At 50.7% G+C, this 19,059-nt stretch overlaps 1 protein-coding gene across 1 annotated transcript; it reads right to left on the bottom strand.

The window, feature by feature from the left end:
* Window positions 1–1,873: 1,873 nt before the first annotated feature.
* LOC129326577 (interleukin-1 receptor type 2-like) lies at window positions 1,874–10,757 on the bottom strand. Its single transcript, XM_054974792.1, has 6 exons — window positions 10,724–10,757; window positions 9,262–9,330; window positions 8,111–8,164; window positions 3,729–3,855; window positions 3,120–3,334; window positions 1,874–2,289 (listed from the first exon to the last, which is right to left on the bottom strand). The coding sequence occupies exons 1-5, from the start codon at window positions 10,737–10,739 to the stop codon at window positions 3,133–3,135; spliced, it is 468 nt and encodes a 155-aa protein (XP_054830767.1). The 5' UTR covers window positions 10,740–10,757; the 3' UTR covers window positions 1,874–2,289; window positions 3,120–3,132.
* Window positions 10,758–19,059: the final 8,302 nt, after the last annotated feature.

The raw sequence follows: 19,059 nt of genomic DNA, 5'->3' as shown, positions 1-19,059 counted from the left end.
TGACTACTGAAGAGCCTCTCCACCACAAATCTTTCTAATGTCCTCGAAGCCATCTAAATCCATGGCACTCGGTATAACCACTGCAAGCAAATTCCACGGTTGCCTTGTTTCTCTTTCCTTGGTAAAAAAAAGAGTCCAGTAGCATCTAGAAGACTAGCAACATTTGTGGTAGGGTATGAGCTTTCGTGGGCCACAGGGAGCTCATACCCTACCGCAGATTTTGTTAGTTCTTGTCGGTGCTTCTGGCCTCTTGCTGTTTTCTGCTGCTACAGAGGGGCTGATAATGGCTACCCATCTTGATTTTGCTCTGTCCTGTCCGCTTCCTTGTGTGGCCGCTGGTGGAGTTCTACTGTTGTGGGAGAGGGAGAAAAAGTTCTCTAGGTTCTGTGCTCCAACCCAGGCATAATTTTATAAACCACGTGTCTCACACACACACCCCTTTTTCCTGAACTGAAGACTCCGGTGCTTCAGCTGTTCAAAGGTGCTCTAACCCCTTAGTCCTCTTAGCTTTCCTCTTTACTCCTTCCAGCTCTGCAATACCCTTTTTGAGAGATGGCAACCGGAATTGTACACAATACTCCAAATGAGGCCGCACCATGGTTTTCACCCAGCTTCGATTACAACTCGAAGATCTCTTTCAATCTCAGTCAGTTCAGACACTTTGAACGTTTATTTAAAATTTGGACTTTTTTTTTTGTTCCAATATGCGTCATGTTACACTTGCTATGTTGAATGGCGTTTGCCATGCTCTCATCCAGTTTAGAAAGATTCTCGCAATCTGCTTTGGTTTTCACCATCCTGAGTAATTTGGCACTATCCAAAACTTGGCCTCTACACTGCTCACCCCCAGTTCCAGATGAAAATAAAGGTTTGGCCACAGCATTTTCCCTCCGTGACTGTGTGTGCCTGCACGCTAAGTAATGTGTATTGTACACTTTTAAATGTCTCTACTGATGGAATGCCCTTCACGGCAATTATAAGGAGGCAGAAACAGCACAGTTTGCAACGAACGTAATCTTAAGTAGCAGTAAATGGCAACTCGGATGAGTTCAAAATCAAAAACTTCTGAAGATTCAGCGGAAGGGTCTTGTGGGCTCATCTCTGAAACATAACATTGGCCCAGTTGCACAGTGTTGGTGCATCGAGAAATGTGCCTAGTGGCGGCACAAGGAGAAGCTGCACATAAAATCTTAATTGGTCACACGAGCAGCCCTGTGGGCTCAGGCAGAATGTCTGCCTAAGCATCCTGGTTCTGCAGAGGACCGTTGGATCCTTTCCAGAAGCCCAAAAGCCGAGCATGAAAGATAACAGCCTCTCCCCAGAAGCTTATGCCAGCAACCGCTGTGTGAGATTATATTGCTTGTGAACATGGAGGCTATCATGGCTAATTTCCAATTGATAAATCTCCATCAGTTTGTCTAGTCAAAACTCATCTGAGCTAGTAGGCAGCCTCGATCCCTCCCATTTATGATGCTATTCCGTTGCTGAGCTAAAGATAAGGACACAAGGATTAAACCAGCCGGCTATCTAGTTCAGCATCCAGGTGCCCCTAGAAAACCTACGAGGAGGCTATGAAGCCCCCCCACCCCCCCAACTGGTGCTTCCCTCAGCACCAGTGTTCAGAGGGTTACTGCTTCTGAACATGGAGGCTCCATTTAGCCAAGGTGGCCAATAGCCATTGACAGACTACCTCTCCATGAATGTGTCAAATTCCTTTACGAAGCCAACCAACTTTCACACAGGTTGCAAAGCCCTATGGAATTCCACAAGACCTTTTTTCCCTGAAGACCTTCGTGAACCCACCACCACCACCACCCTCAATTGCATCTAGGTAGCCACAGTTACGACGGTTTGATTGTGTGAAATTCCAGTATGAATTCTTTTATTGTTTCGAGCTGCCTCGAAACACACCATACACATTTTTAAAATAAGCTCTGAGAGCAGAGAATACAAAAGCTGATGACATTTTTCCATTCATTCCAATTGAAGATGGTAAATCAATGGGATTTCAAGCCGCCCGCATGGAGTTGGGAGCGGTGCCACGGCCTTTATATCCTCCAGGAATTGCTGCCTTCTCTTTTCCATCCTACGTGGGGAGTAAAGTGCAGCCTTTGAGAAGGGTAGAGGGGGAATGGGATGGTGCCGTTGGCTAGAAAAGTGGGGGGGGGGGACGGAACTTCTGCAGGACCATAGGAGGACTGGAAACACACTGGATAGACGGGCAGCTCACAGCAATGGCTTGGCCTTCCCTTCGTCGATGTGGAGCCATCGAGTGGTCCCTGAGCAACCCTAAAAATTGAAGAAGAAGGTTGGTACTTCAAGGCATCGAAGTATTTTCCAGCACCTGACAGGCCCAAACATTTTATTGTGGCAAAAGTTGGTACGGCAAAGCCCTCCTCCACGGAAGGAGAGATAAGTAGGCCCTGGGTCTCGGTAGAAGGAAGCTGGTGCGTTCCTTTTGCTGAAGCTGAGCAGGTCCGGATGGAAGAGCTCTAAGGAGAACTCTACCTGTGGCAGCTCCACTATTGAAGAGCGAGCCTAAAGCAGCTCTTTCTCCCAATGCCCCTGTTGCCAGAGATGGAGTGATGGAATTAGGCATGGGACGGAGACACTGAACAGATTCTCCTTCAGAGTACTATGATTTGGGGTCACCCAGTGCAGATTCGAGAGAGGAAAACCACTCCTTTGCAGAATGCATGTTTAAGTAACGGAACTCTCTGCCACAAGATGTGATAGCCCCTGGCTTAGAAGGGGATTAGGCAAATTCATGGAAAACGGGTTTATCAACAGCTATGTCATTAAATGGAACCTCCAGGTTTAGTGGCAGTATACCTTGGGAAGGCTGCTGGTTTTGTGCCCCTCTTGGGTGCTTCCTGGTAGTGTCTAGCAGCCACCAGTGGAAGAAATGCTGCACCACTTGGGCCTTTGTTTGGGTCTGAGCCCGTGATGCACTTCTTGCCTGCTTAGAAATAGGCCTGGTGGGGAGTTAGTTCATAGCCTCGGCCTGTGCGGTTCTGGCCCCGATCCAGAACACAGGGAAGTCCACATGATTCTGAGGAATTGGTCAACCTGTAATACAACCTCCTCCTTCCTCCCACCGGCTTCATGTCAGCTCTTACCCTGGGCTCTCGATCAGGGGTCTTCCAGCCCTCCGCTCCCACTCCCTCCAGTCTCGGGCCCGTCTTCCTTGGGTGGCAACCAGGTGAGAGTCTTCTGGGCGGGGCCGAAGGGGTCAAGGATGACACACTTAAAGGTGGTGTGCAGGTCCTGTTCTGAGAAGGAGCGGAAGACCAGCTCCCGCTGCAGGAGGTGGCGGCCTGGCACTTTCACCTTCCTAATGTGAGAAAAAAGCACACGCTGGTTTAGCCACAACAGGCAGCATCTGGAATGGAAATGGGCGACCGTTGGCATGAAATGACAGCGATGGGGCCTTAAGCTGTAAGTCAGCTTTGAAAAGCCTCAGGGTTCTGTAAGTGCCTGAGCCAGACCCTCCTGGCCTTACAGAAGCAGGGGGCTCCTTAAATGTCACCCTCACCTGTGACGTTTCTGTGGCCATTGGTTCTGCACCGTCCTAGCACCTCAGGCATTTTGGAAATTGGTCTCCCCAACCTCCTTAGATCCCTCAGGGTGGAGCCTCGAGCAGCCCTGCCAAAGGACAAAGGAAAGCCCTGCCCTGCCCTCTTCCCCCTTGAGCTCGGTCCCTCCTGGAAGCGGCAGCGTTTACTCACCTGGCGTCTTCCTCGATCACTGCACCATCTGGATACAAGTCCTCTACAAACGTGCCGTTGGCCAGCCAGTATATATTACCGCTTCGAAATGCCGTGTAGCCCTCACATTGGACAGAGAAACATTGCCCTGCGAGGAGGAGGAGAATGAGAGCATGGGAGAAAGTCAGAGAAGCGGGGGCGCCTCTGGGACAGCCCCCGCCCCCCCCAGTCTCTTCTGCACAGAAAAAGCCCTTTTGCCTCAGGCAGGGGGTGAGGCTGGAGGAGCGCACACCTGCAAATGGAGGAAAGAAGCAGGAAAAACCATTGCAGGGAAAAGAGACCTGTTGGCCTCAGATGAAGGCCTGAGGACTGAGCCGGCTAGGACTGAGCTGCATGTGTGAATGGGGGGTGGGTGGGTGGCAAACAGCTAGCCCCTTCCCATCACCCCAGCCGCCACGCTGTTCAGCTGTCAGTTCACACATCCAGTTCACATTCGCCCTGCGGTTTCTTAAGGAACAAGGATAATGCTCTGCACAGCTGAGCTCTAGGCTCTGATTCCAGGGGTGGGTGACCCCCACCCCACACACACACACGAAGCTGGCTAGAGGTTGAGAGCAGGAGCTGCAGGACAGAGCCCAAAGTTACTATCACTCTGGTTGCTTTACATGCCAACTGCCTGGCTCCAGGCTTTTAAAATGTGGCTTCTTAAGTGCACCCTTCCTCTTCACTCTTGCACAATTCCTCCGCCTATCAGGGCAGCTCTGATGTCATCCTGACATCTAGTGTGGAACTTGGCCCAGCTAGTTTGCTAGTGACACAATTTATATTTTATTTATTTGTTTATTTATTATCTGCCTGTCTCACCATGACTCAAGGTGGATTACACAGTGCAAGTGAAATACAATGTAATCAACAGGCAACATTCACTAAGCAAAATACAATAATGAACAAGAGTTAAGACCTTCGGTGAGCAGAGGGTATAATAATAATAATAATAATAATAATAATAATAATAATAATAATAATAATAATAATAATAATAATTTATATACCGCCTTTCAGGACAACTTAATGTCCACTCAGAGTGGTTTACAAAGTATGTCATTATTGTCAAAGGCTTTCACGGCTGGAGAACTATGGTTGTTGTGGATTTTCCGGGCTGTATAGCCGTGGTCTTGGCATTGTAGTTGCTGACGTTTTGCTAGCAGCTGTGACTGGCATCTGATGCTACACCTCTGAAGATGCCAGCCACAGCTGCTGGTGAAACATCAGGAACTACAATGCCAAGACCACGGCTATACAGCCCAGAAAATCCACAACAACCATATGTCATTATTATCCCCACAACAATCACCCTGTGAGGTGGGTGGGACTGAGAGAGCTCAGAGAAGCTGTGACTAGCCCAAGGTCACCCAGCTGGCTTCAAGTGGAGGAGTGGGGAATCAAACCCCCCTCTCCAGATTAGAGTTTCGCACTCATAACCACTATATCAAACTCGTAGCAGAACATTTGAAGACGACTAATAACAACAACAACAACAACAACCGATATATTATTGAAGGCTTTCACGGCCAGAGAACATTAGTTGTAGATTTTCCAGACTGTATGGCCAAGACCACGGCCATACAGCCCGGAAAATCTACAACAACTAATAATAATAACCGTTCTTCTGGACAGATTAGTGTCACACGCAGAGCAGTTAATAAGTCAGTGTCATTATTATCCCCACAACAGACACCCTAAGAGGTAGGTGGGTCTGAGAGAGCTCTGAGAGAGCTGTGACTGACCCAAGGCCACCCAGTTGACTAGAAGTGGAGGAGTGGGGAATCAAACCCTTCTCTCCAGATTAGAGTCCTGCCGCCCTTAACCACTAAACAAAACTGGCTAGTATAAAGACAAGCACAGAGATGAAATCTTTCTGAAACAAAGCGTAACTAATTAACAAGACATGTTCAGCAGTGTGGAAACTCCCTAATAGGAGCATACCCACATCAGCAGACAGTATCCAGTAGCTTAGTCTAAAGTCCCTGTACCTATCCAGGCATCTCTCTGATCCATTTTCTATGACACAGCCCTGTTCTGTTCAGTAAACACCTCAGTTGCTTGTATGTGTGTTATTTGCCATCAAGTCACTTCCAGTTTTTAGAGATCCTGTGAATTAACAACCCCCAAAATATCCTGTCTAGCCTCGCTCAGATGTGCAAACAGAAAGCTGTGGCGTCTTTTATTGAGTCAATCCATCTCATGTTGGCCGTTCCTCCTTTCTTACTCAACTTTTTCCTATCATTATTGTCTTTTCCAGTGAGTCTTGTGTTCTCATGATGTGACCAAAATACCATAGACTCAGTTGCTTAGCAGTCAATAAATAGTTTTTTTAAAAAATCATCAGGTTTTTAAAAAACTATTAAAATCTCACAGCCCTGACAGTACTCAGTGAAAGGCCCGCTGGACTAGATGTGGCTTCCCATTCTGCAGTGCTGGCCCCTGCTCTGTGATCTCCCCTGGGGAAGGGAGTGCCAAAATCTATGGTGGCAGGTGACTGAAGCAGCCCTCCTACCTGAACTTCACAGCTGTGTCTTTACACAAGATGCCTCGGTTCATGTTCATCAAGTGTAGGGAGATTCAATGTTAGCTGGGAAGCATAGTTTAAAAAGACAGACCCAATGGAGATTGCTCCTCAGAGGGTTTGTCAATTTCATCTTTGTCTCCTGAAGGCTCTGTCAATTTCACCTGTCCAGTCTAAAACTGTTTGGGATGGCAACCAGAGGGCAGTGAGGAAAGGGAATGGGCTGGAGCGGCCTTCCAGAGCTGGGCTTGGACCTGGACAGGTTCTGATGGGCTGAAGTTTCCCTTCTGGCATTTCACAGCCCCTTCACTCAGCTCCAGTGTATAGCAAAGCCTTTACCCTGCAGGCGGCTCTGTCTTTCTAAACTACCCTTCCCAGCTACCATTGCATCTCCTGACATGTGTTCTTCACGTGTCAGCTGTCTCGTGTAGAGAGACTCTCAGATAAGGTACGTGCAATAAGGTCTCCCAGTTGACCTGAGAAACCTGGTAGGCAGGTTCAGAAGGGGCATTAACGTAACATGGAAGAATCCCATGATGACGGTGTGTGATGCCATTCCAAAGTTCTCTGTGCATAACCATTGCTTTGCAGGATCAGACCAAAGTCCTTTTTCCTGCAAAGGGTAGCCGGATGTTCCGGCCAGCCCACAAACAAGGCCTCAGCGTCCAGATTGAAATCCCACTTGACTGTTTGAGGCTGGAAGAGAAGGTGGCATGATATAGCCCCATCTCGTCTCATCTTGGAAGCTAAACTGGGTCGGTCCCATTCAGAACTCGGATAGGAGACTGCACCAACCCCCCGCCCCCTTTGGCTTCTCACTTACCTTGACAACCTCTTGCTAGGGTTGCTGTCAGTCAGTTGTAAACTGGGCACACACAGACGTACTTGTGGCTATACCTCCTCCCAGCAACCCTGTTTTCCCACTGAGGTCTAAGCGGGTTCCTTAAATCCCTTATAACTCAGGCAGTTTTCAGCTTCCTTCCCCTGATAAAGGTCTAGGGGAGATGCTACAGTTTTGTCATCTCCCAAGACCTAACTCCAAAACGCCTCTGTGGGAGAACCAAATTCCTAAGCTGCAGTGGAGGGACACCAAGGTCAAGATAATCCAAACGATGGCATTCCCCATTACTATGCATGGATGTGAAAGCTGGACAGGGAAGAAAGCTGAGAGGAGGGAAATTGATTCATTTGAAATGTGGTGCTGGAGGAGAGTTTTGCGGATACCATGGACAGCCAAAAAGACAAATAAGTGGGTACTAGATCAAATCAAGCCTGAATTCTCCCTAGAAGCTAAAATGACAAGACTGAGGCTATCGTACTTTGGTCACATCATGAGAAGATTCTCTGGAAAGGTCAATAATTCTAGGAAAAGTGGAAGGCAGGAGGAAAAGAGGAAGACCCAAAATGAAATGGGTTGACGCAATAAAAGAAGCCGCGTCCTCCAGTTTGCAGGAGGCGACTTGATGGCACATAACACACACACACACACACACACACACACAGTGGAAGGGCAAGGACTTGCTGTGTCTTCCAAGGTTTGCCGAGTTTGGGCACGCAGAAACAACCATTTCCTTTAAGCGCAGCTGGTTGAGGTGGAGGGCCCCTGATCCTGCCTTGTGCACATTTTTAGATCTTTATCAGTTCTCCCAGGGAGGAAACTCTTCCTGTCAAAATATTGCCGAAGCTACTCTCTGTATTAACACCTTCAGGCCAGGGTGACTGGCCCCCACCTCACTCAGGCACCCCACGTTTCCATAGCCAGACAGCACAGAAGGGGCTGATCCTTCCCTCCCTCTATCTTTTAAGCTGTGCTTCTAGCAGATATTCCACTACTTACCAAAAGAAGCGCTGATTTGGAGGGGAGAGCTGATAAAAGCTTGGAGTTTTGCACCTGGAGAAAGAGAAGGTTGTTACCAAGAGGCTGTGGGAGGGGTCATTGGTTTGGTTTTGGCATCGGAGAACTTCTAGACTCCTCCCAGAGAAGCTGACCCTAAACTTCCCTTCCTTGACCCATGCAGAGGCCGGCTGTGGCACCCCTGGGGATCAGCTTGATGCTGATCCAAGTGCCTCGCTGTGAGTGACGAGTGGAGCTGCCAAAAGGGAAGCAGTCGGGGCTTGACTTGTCTTGCCAGGAATCTGTGGACAGCCGCATGGTGCTCGGGATGGGGGAGAGGGACTCGGGCTGAGCACCCCCTCGCTACAGGCAGCTTGTGGCAACACTGGGAACTCCCCTTGCACGCACACACATCTCCAAGGCAGTGTGCAACAGTCGACTCAGACAGGACCCCCCACAAGGAACCAGAGAGAGGGGCTTGCAGCAACGGGCAGGCATCGCCTGGGTTGAGCAGGACCTCGCTATGTGCCCACGGCTGTTCAGGACTTTTAATGACAACATTTGCTCCCGGAGGACGTAGTGATGGCCACAGGCACAGCCAGCTTTAAAAGGGGATGAGACAGATGCCTGGAGGAGAGGCCCGTCAGTGGCTACTCGCCATGGGGACTAAGGGGGAACTGCTGAACTCAGAGTCTGACTCCCACAGCCAGGAGGCCCCTTCAGGGGAAGGCCTCAGCCTCCTGTGCTGGCTCTCTAGAGTCACTGGTTGGCCACTGTGTGGGACCGGATTCTGAACTCGGTGGACCTTCACTGGACTGATCCAGCAAGGCTCTTCTTATGTTCAGGCAATGGGAGGCCTTTCGGGGGGGGGGTGTCGGCGGCCCCTCTATTCAGGGGTAGTCAATTGACGAGACAGGTCACCTGACCCCCTAATCTCCAGGCGGCCATCTCCTGGAATCACTGATCACCAGTAATGGCAGAGTTCAGCTCCCCGGAGAAAACGGCTGCTTTGGACAGTGGACGCTTCGGCATTATATCCCGCTGGGGTCCCTCCCCTCCCCAAACCCTGCCCTCCTAGGCTCCACCCCCAGATCTCCAGGAATTTCCCGACCCAGAGTTGGCAACCCTACCCAGGGAGTCTCCCCTCGCCTTACCTGTCCCTTCTAAGCAGGTGCAGCTGCAGAGCAATGCCAGGAAGAGGCCGTGGACACGGGACGGGAGGGCTGCAAGCAGAGCAAGGGAAGCAGTCAGCAGGGCCGGGAGCCCAGGGGGTGCTTGAGGCTCCTCACCGGGCAGAGAAGCCCCTCCCCAAATGCTGGCACCTTTCTTGTTGGTTCCAGCTGGGGGGGGGGGGTGAAGGACAGATTGCCCGAGACAGACACTGGGCTACTGCTCATTCCAGTGGGGCACAATCTACTGGGAAGGCCTTCAGCACAAACGAAAGCAGCCACACGCGCACCCGTCCCCTTTAGGGAGTGCACTTTGGGAACCAGGTCAGCATTCAGCATTTGGAAACCGAGAAAGGAGCCGAGTTCCGATTGCACTCCACACCTCCTTGCAACTCTGAACACAGAGGCTCTGTGGGACGCTCACTTCGCCCGCTCCAAAGGAGCCCTCCGTGCACATCGTATATGAATTCGACACTTTAAAATTACTACTCTCTCCCCATCCCTTGCTGGAGGTGGGGGGTCAGGAAGGAAGCACTGAGGACTCCCCCTGCAAAGGTCACGAGAGCAGAACCAGGGAACTGCCCTCAAGTAGAAGTGGACGCAATCAAAGGGAGAACACGTCACGGCCTGGCATCTTGCCCAGCTAAGAAAGTGGTGCGTTCCCCTTTCCTCCCGGATATTACCATAACACACACACACACACGCAGCAGTTAGGGAGCAGCGGTGGCTGCCATTAAAGCAAGGTGCATCCCAGAACCCCTTGCAGCATCACCCTTGGGGAACAGGTGAGCAAGCAGGTGAGCGGTATTCATTTCATTGCTGAGACATTTATACCCCCCACTTTTCTACTCAATTGACACCCAAAGCGGGTTATTACAGCCTTCCATCCTCCTCTTTATCCTCACAACAACACTGCTGTGCAGTAAATTAGGCTGAGAGAGAGAGATAGAGAGAGCGATGGGCCAACGTCACCCAGAGAGCTTCTGTGGCAGAGTGGCGATTCGAACCCGGCTCCCCCAGGTCCTAGTCTGACACTCCAGTGCTCTACCATGCTGGCTCTTCTCCCCAGTTCTGGAAAAGAGGTATTGCACAGTATACTGCAGTTGCTTTGGGTGGCCTGGCACAGGTATCACGGCAAACCAGCCTTCAGGTGCCCTCTTCCAGACTGTGGAGATGACATGTATGTTTGGAGGAGGGAAATAGGTCTTGTCCTTCACAGGGAAAGCTGCAGACAGCCCTTAAACTGGAGGCTGTATCCAGGCCTGGAATCCGTTTTTCACTCCAAGGCCCGTTAGTCCTAAGAGAACCCTCTGAGCACGCACAGAGCGCTTTCCCCCTCTTCCCCCAAACAGCGACGCTCTCCCCCCATAGGGCTGGCTTTCAAGCCAGAGAACAAAACTTCCCTGAGATGTGGCCCTGCCGCCCAGAGATGCTGTTGGATCCCTACCTGGGGCTGCTGGCATCTTCTGCTGTCTAGTGGAGGTAGCGGATTTGGCTGCAGAGGAAGGAAGTTGTTATATAGCAGAAGGCCCTTCCATGCCTTTGCATGTCATTCTCTGTGACTCAGGAGGGAAATCCCCTTGTGGTGCAGCCAGAGGTGGGGGAGATGGAAAAACTGATTTCCAGAATCAGCTGATTTTTCAGAATTGGCACCTGCCGGGCTGTAACAATTTCAGCTTTTTCTTCCTAGACTCCATGGGAGGGGGTGGACTTTGCTCCGGAGTCCTGTTTAAGGAGGGAAAGTTGTGATGGAGAAAAACAGGGTTAACATACCTGTAACTTATGTTCATCGAGTTCTTCTGTGCTGACACACATGGGATGACCTCAGATCCGCATACCCGAAACCAGCAGGCGTCCCCTCCCATTTGCCGCAACTTTCCTTAATCCATGCTTCTAGTTTGTTTGTTTACAACATTTCTATTCCACCTTTCTGCCTGGAAAGGACCTCCATTCAGGTAGGGTCAAAGCACAGGAAGCTCCAACTTTGGTGGTCCTTACCGGGCAGAAAGGTGGAATAGAAATGTTGTAAACAAATAAACTAGAAGCATGGATTAAGGAAAGTTGTGGCAAATGACAAGTGACCAAGAAAGGTGACTTGGGATAGCTCCCAGCCAACATCGGGGCAAAGCCGTCTTAAGCTCGCCAAAGACCGGAGAACTTGACTCATCCAAAATGCAGATTTAAGAGAGGAATTTCAAGAAGGATATAGGGGTTATTTGCCAGAGGTCAGGAGAGCCCCCACTCTCCTGGCTTTCCAGGAAGCAAAACTGAATTATTCAAAAAGGCTTTTTACTCAGATAGGAGGACGGTATTGTAGGGAGGGGGGTCTCAGATGCTTCGCTAATGAGTTAGGGACTGTAGACTTCACCATTATGTTGCCTTACATGTTATCTGCTGCTTTTAATTTGTACTCCTATATACTACCTGTGCTTCATGTTGTCTAATGTCAGCCCTCGAATTGCTTATGTTCTGTTGCAGCATTTCTTCAACTCTGTATTGGATCCTTGCTCACGCTCTGTCTTTGTAAATCTGTATTTATTTATCCTATGGCATTGTTTACGGAAATGCCCTTGACACTATATGGAAATTGATACCGATGGTAATAATCTCATGCTATGTAATCCACCTTGAGTCTCAGTGAGAAAGGCAGACTATAAATAGCACAAATAAATAATAAGTTACGAAGTATGAACCCACTGTGGAACAAGTTCAGAAGACGCCCATGAATGTAGCTGAGGGTCATGAAATTAAGTCCTATGATGAAAATGGGAGAGGTCTGGCCTGGAGAAAAAGAGGGAGGGAAACCGCCACACTTTCCACATACCTGGAGGGTTGCCCCAGAGAAGGCAAAGACTTGTTCTTTGCGGCAGCAGAGAGCAGGGCTGGATCCAGTTCCAGAAGGGAAGATTTCGGATGACCATCAGGAGAAACCTTTTGCTAATGGAACCAGTTCCCTAGAGGAGTGAGTAGGCGCTCCTTGGCTGGAGACCTTCTAGTAGTAGCTGTTCGTAAGAGATGCTCTATCTTTAGACTGCGCAGGGGGTTGGACTAGATGGCCTTTGAACCCGCCCAGCTCTGGGAGTCTGACATCTTTTGCGGATGCGTCTTTTGAATCAGTTAACATTTTGTCCTCTGAGAAAATCTTTTATGGCTCTTTGTTCTCAGAAGATGCCTTTGGCCCACCTGGAGAGCAGGTGTGCTTCATTAAGCCAGTATCTTTGCCTCTGCCGCCAAGAGTAATGGACACAGTGTGCACTTGCTGCAGGCCGGGCCACGCTACCAGAGCATGGAGCGAGCAAGGTGAGGGTACCAAGCTAAGCAGCGTAGTCAAGGTCCAGTCCTAGATCAAAGCACAGAGTCCAAAGGCCGGCAGTAGTCTGGTCTGAAGGTCAGTCCAAACAGCCAAGGTCTGGAGTTCCAAGAATCCTCCACGGGCAGTTTCCAAGGCTAGACAGAGTCAAGGGACAATCCAAAGAGTCGCAGGAACAAGGCAGACTCCAATCCGGTGGGCGCAAAAACATTGCAGCCTGTTGCTTCTGTGCCTGACAGCCTCCCTTGGCTGGGTTTTATAGCCATCTGTCACAGGGTCATGCTTGCCGCTGGCTGCTTGGGAATTATCCTGCGGCTATTCATTGTTGCTATCAGCAAGCAGCTGGCGCAGGGCCTGGAGGTGTGCACTTCATTGTCTCTCCTGTAGCTCCATTCCTAGCCTCCGTCTACAGCGCTCCAAGAGCGTGGGCGATCAACTGGGTTTTCCCTGTTGCATTCGGGCTGGAGGGCTTTGGTGGCTCTGCACCAGCTGGGAACCCTATCAAGCCTGCAGCTCACCATCCTGTATGCCAGCGCCTGGCTACATGGGCTCCTCTTCTCTTGAGGGGTCCTCTTCTCCCAACATAATAATAATAATAATAACGTAATAATAACATTCGATTTATATACCGTCCTTCAGGATGACTTAACACCCACTCAGAGCGGTTTACAAAGTGTGTTATTATTATCCCCACTACAACAATCCCCCTGTGAGGTGGGTGGGGCTGAGAGAGCTCTGAGAGAGCTGTGACTGACCCAAGGTCACCCACCTGGCTACAAGCGGAGGAGTGGGGAATCAAACCCGACTCTCTAGATTAGAGTCCCATGTTCTTAATCTTAACCACTACACCGAACTGGATCTCAAAATAGTAAAGTGACAGATCTTATCAAATCTGGCCAGGTTGTTGTGTCGGCCATAAAGCCCTCCAATAAACATCACAGTCGACAGCATTGGGCCGTGGGCAGTACTGTCATGGATCAGCCAGGGCTCAGAATTGGGAAGGCTCCTTCGGAGAAGAGATCCAGAGGAGTGAGCCATGTTAGTCTGTAGTAGCAAAATAGTAAAGAGTCCAGCAGCACCTTTAAGACTAACCAACTTTATTGAAGCATAAGCTTTCGAGAATCACAGCTCTCTTCATCAGATGCGTGGAGGGTATGAAGAAACTGGCCAGAGATATATAGGTGGGGAGGGGAGGAGGGAGAGGGTGCAGGGTGTGAGGGCCACGTAAATGTAAATCAGTTGCAGAAGTCATGAAAGAGGCGGAGTACGCAATCCAGGCTGGGTGTGACCCCTCCCCTCCACAGCTGAACCTGAATGGAATGCCTGAAAGGCGGTTACTTCTGGGTAATGAAATAGCGAAGAGTCCAGTAGTACCTTTAAGACTATCCAACTTGATTGTAGCATAAGCTTTTGAAAACCACAGCTCTCTTCATCAGATGCATCTGACAGAGAGAGCTGTGGTTCTTGAAAGCTTATGCTACAATCAAGTTGGTTAGTCTTAAAGGTGCTGCACAACCACCTGGCCAGATTTGATAAGATCTGTCACCTCCAGTCAGCGATGGTGAAGCAGGTCGCACCCGAGAGGGGGCTCTCTGCAGCAGCCGCGCAAAATCCCAAGCAGGGACACGCGCAGGCAGTTGCAGTGCCGTGGAGCTATCTGGGCTGTGGGGAAGTGCTGCCAACTTCGGAATGAACCTGGGCTCTTAAACCAATCTGATATCTTCAGGATGAACTTTGGGGTGCAGGACAAACACCACAGTGGCAACAACAGGGGAGGGTGTGCCAGCACTCAGGTGCAACCACTGAGAAGGCCCTGCAGGGCACGACAGCCAGTCCACATTGCCTGCAAGGTAGACCATGAAGCCAAAGGGCACCCTGACTACTTTTGGGTCATGGGGAAGTTGACATGGAAGCAAATGCTGTTTCGGAGAGGCTGGGCCCAGGGCCAAAGGCAGGTAGGCTCTGAAACAACTAGGATGCCACGGCACTTACATCAGGCACGGTGCTGGGTGAAGCCGGGTGCCGGACAGCACCAGCGGAAGTTTCCAAATCACATCCAGTGACCATTTGATTTCAGCCACTTTGGGGAGGGGGGCGGACTAAGAACGGACAGTGACAATGTTCCAAAGGCTATCTGGCTCAGTTTGGTATGATTTGAACCCGCACCTTACTAATGAGTCACAGTTCAGAGAGGGAAGGGATAAAAAAGGGGTTTGTCGGGGGATGTGCTCCCTGGCCCCATGGCCAATGATTCAGGCACTGATTAAGTCTCACCAGCCTCTCTTGCTTCAGGCAAGAGGCCCACTCGTGTTTTCATATTTGAAACTGTTTCATCGGATGTACATTCCTCCCTTACGAAAAAACTGAACACTTTTGAGACCGACGCAAGGCTGCTTCAGGGAGAGGGGAAGCCGAGTGTGTGATGTCCCTGGACCCAGCCAATCGATGCTGAGCACAGGCAGAGTCTGCGGCCAGCCTATCAATGTTTGCTTTCTCCAGAACAGCAACTGGCAGACAGCTTTGTCCAGTTGACCCAAAGATGGGCAGTTTGCCAGATTTGGTACCAGCACTCCTGGTCTGTGTGCTTACGGCTGGGCCTCCACATTTGTGATTTGTCAGTGTATTAGGAAGGCACTGGACGTCCCTTTGTGTTCCTTCTTTCTAAGAAATCGTGTTCTTTATGAATGAATTTCCCGTTTCTCAAGGAAGGACCAACCTGACCTTGGGTAGTTGTCTGTCTTTCAGTTTCTAGTCTCCCCCACCCTCTTGGCTGGGAATTGTCAGTATGCCGCCACTGAAATCTCTGACTTAGCAATTTGAATCGATAAGCTGAACTAGCTCAGCATTCATTCAGATGCCACAGCCCCACCCCTGCGCAACCCCGGAAGGCGCGTGGGGTTCGGTGGAAATCTGACACAGCCTCGTGCCTTTCGCTCTGACTCAGGGGGAGGCATTCCAGTTTTTATCACGCACGTTTCTTTTTTCACATGCAAAGTAGGGCTTAAAAAAAAACAGACCTGCCGCCTCTAGTACAAGGCTTGCAGATATGCCATCACTCCTTAGGACTGCCAGCCTCCAGGAGGGACCTGGTGTTCCAACGGATCTCCAGTCTTGGAGAGATCAGTTCCCCTGGAGGAAATGGCAGCTTCATTGGTTGGTCTCCAACGCATCTTGTCCTCACGGAGCTCCTTGCGCTAACTGAACTCCAGCTTCTGCAGGCTCTGCCTTCAAATCTCCAGGAATACCCCAACCTGGGTTTGGCAACCTTGCATCTCTTTTAAGACCACGAGACCCAGCCTCCAAGCAACTTGGCCAACGTCAGCTACTGAGCACCCAATGAAGCTTGGAGTCGAACCCAAGCGCTGCAGGAGCAGTCCAGCCTCTCCTTAGAATGACGTTTGTTCTACTGTGCACTGGCCAGCAGACCCTGGGTTCAAGGCTGGGATATCCAAAGTGTGCTACGCCCGTCACCTCTTCTAGGTGCCGGTGGCCATCTTCTCCTGGGCCCCTGCCCTGCATCAGCGCCCTCCTTGTTGTGGTGCCCCGAGTGGCCGCTGGAGTGGCTTGCTGGGAGAACTGGCCATGCCTGTGGCAGTTCCCACGAGCTGGTCAGGACAGGAAGCACTGGATCAGAACATGAGAAGAGCCTGGCCGGATCAGACCGGCGGTCCATCTAGTTCAAGGGCCAGCCAGTTGCTATGGAGGGACGACAACAGGGCAGGGAGTCTGAAGCTTTTCCCTGTGGCCTCCTGGCACTGGGATGCAGAGGTAGACTGCTCTTGGATGTGGAGGTTCCCTTTAGTCACCACGGAGAGACCTCTCCTCCATGGTGGCCTTTATGCCCTGGCTTGCTGGTATTTTTTTAATCCCAACTTTCCCCAGGGCAGAATGTCTCTCCTCTTTACAAAACCCCTATGAGATAAGTCAGGCAGAGAGTGCAACTGGTCCAGTCAGCTTCCTGACCAGAGTGGAGATCGGGCCCTGCTCTTCCAGCTCCCGCCATCACCATTACACCATCAAGCTCGGCGCATGACACCCAGATGTTAATCAAGGGCTTGCTTCTCCAGTAGGACACCCAACCCCTGTGGTTCTCGCACCCCACAGCATTAACCCCCAGTGACCATCCACACTAGATCTCCTGTCCTTAAGGGGGTGTCTCGGTCTGGGCCTCTTCTTGCCCCCCCTCCCCAAGCAGGGTCCCCAAGCTTCTAGGGGGACCCAAAGAAAGAGATCTGGCGGATTCCGCTGGCTTTTGCTGCTTGGCCTGAGTGAAGCTGGTCACTTCCAATGACCAAATAAGAACATTGGCAAGTCGCGCCCCCCCCCCCCCCGGCAACTCCTCTAGGCATAGCAAGGGTTGCTTTCGACAATCCAGAGACGGGATGTGGAAAGTAGGAAATTATGTAAGCCCTTTCATTAGGTGATGGTGTGTGATTATCTAACATACTTACAGCTTGCTTTGGGCACTTGACTTATTTGACACACCATGGTGACTAAAGGGAACCTCCACGTTGTGTGTGAATCACAGTGTTGGGAGACAACATCGGAGGAAGTTCTCAGCCTCCATAGCAACTGGTTGGCCACAGTGTGAGATAGGATACCTTAGCTAGATGTGTGGCTATGCCGTCAATGGCATTAGAAGAGAGAGATAAAAAGATTCCATATGCAGAGAGATTGTGCCCTTGAGCTATGAGAGAAGTAGAATTGTTAGAACACGTCTTCTATCGCTACCTCTTGTCCAAAGAATCATGAGATGAGATCATCTCTCCCCTTCTCCACAGACCAATGACTCTTGCAGATAAGGCTTGCTTGGAGAAATTTTTGAGAGATGAAAATTTAACGATTACTAGGCTTATAGCCAAGTTTTGTGTTTCTGTGATAAACTTTAGCAGCAAGCAATAAGGTTTTACAGGGCCTTTTTCCTGTCAGAACGGTGTCCTGGCACCTCTCTCTGTGTGATGGCCCCGCTCCTGATCTCCAGACGGAGATCAGTTCCCCTGGAGCAAACGGCCGTTAAGGTAAGCCTGCTCCTGACAGGGGGGAGCACATGCGGTGGGAGGGGGGGAACAGTCTGGAACAGGATGCTGCCGAGCAGGGGAGTGTCATGTTTGACTGTACCCATTCATCCATGCCAATATTTCTTTTGTCAAGTACATGCTCAATTGCCATAATTCTATATGCTTAATTGCCTGGTATAACTCCATTTTCTGTTGCCAGGGTTCTGATTCCCAGGTGGCTGTGTGTTTGCAACTTTGAAACTTTCTTCCCGACTATGATACGTCTTCTCTCTCCGTAGCGTGATAGCACAAATATGCACAATGTTCTCACACAGAAAGAACAACAATGAATTGTTTGGAAATTGGGAGGGGGAAGGAAAGTCAGGTAGAAAAGGGACGTGTGTTTCCTATGTTGCCATTCTTGTCAAATTTCTACTAGCACTACTTAGCTACTTACTCCTGTAGACCTTTGGATCTGAGTATGGAAAGAACTAATTTCTGAATAAAAGTCATTTAACCAAGGACCTGTGTCTTGCTATAATGAACCAGGGATTTGTCTGCTGTATTCTGTCATCCAGAGCCTGCTTGGCAGCAGCCCGATCCAGACCAAACTGGGCCCTAAACGACCAGGATCGGGCCTGAAACAGTCTGGTATGGGCTGCTGCCGGGCAGGGGAGTGCTCTCCCTCACAGCAGTGGCCCGTTCTGGGCCAAATTTGGCCTGATCTGGGCCGAATCGCCCCCCACCCCGTGGAGCACAGGAGCGCTCCCAGGGTGGCCACGGCATGCGTGATGAAGTCACTTCCTGGAAGTGATGTCATTGTACAGTCCTAGGAGCGCGTGTGCGCTGTGCGCGCATGTAGTAACAGGGGTGCCACCTCCCAGGAGTTGCCCCGGGTGAGAGTTCCCCCACCTCTTTCCCCAGAAAAAAAAGGCCTGTATTAAAACATCGCAGAGGCCAGGGGCCGACTGGCCACAGTGGTTGTGCACAAGGGATAGCCTTGGTTAGGGCTGAGCAGCGCTCTTTGTCTCGGAGGCACGGACCTAAGCAGCCGGGGCTCCTGTGCGGTATTGAGGCAACTGGCTCAGGTGTACCCCAGCCTGGATGCCTCTGCTGAAGCCGCAGGAGACCCTTGCCAAAAGGGCCAGCCGGACAGTTTGAGGGAGCCTCTCCTCCCTCCAGCGCCCTGCAAGCAGGGGGCTCTCCAAGGCATTTGACGGCTTTGGCAAAAGCAGAAAAAGGAATTGGTGTTGGGAGCGGATGGTGAGAGGAAAGAGGAATTAGGAGGCAGTGGAAGGGCAGGCTGGAAAGAGACCTGAGGAAGAGCTCAAACCTGGGCAGCTGGGAAGGGAAGGAGGCCATGGAGCAGTGGGCCCGGTAGGGAGCAGCCACAGCCAAGCTGCGCACGCCCCCCCCCGCCCCGGGCAGTTCTCCAGAGATGTCAGGCTGGGACTCTGCCAAGGATGGAGATGGGCC

Source organism: Eublepharis macularius, chromosome 3 (assembly GCF_028583425.1).
Source record: "Eublepharis macularius isolate TG4126 chromosome 3, MPM_Emac_v1.0, whole genome shotgun sequence".
NCBI classification, from domain to species: domain Eukaryota; kingdom Metazoa; phylum Chordata; class Lepidosauria; order Squamata; family Eublepharidae; genus Eublepharis; species Eublepharis macularius.
Note: the sequence above shows the minus strand (reverse complement) of the source record. Positions and strands in the feature narration are given on the sequence as shown.

What these genes read in the sequence shown, in the direction of transcription:
- LOC129326577 (XM_054974792.1), bottom strand. An exon ending in CACCTGCTTAGAAGGGACAG is followed by an intron (nt 8,165 to 9,261) that starts GTAAGGCGAGGG and finishes CTCTTTCTCCAG; the next exon opens with GTGCAAAACTCCAAGCTTTT. An exon ending in CCAAATCAGCGCTTCTTTTG is followed by an intron (nt 3,856 to 8,110) that starts GTAAGTAGTGGA and finishes TCCTCCTCGCAG; the next exon opens with GGCAATGTTTCTCTGTCCAA.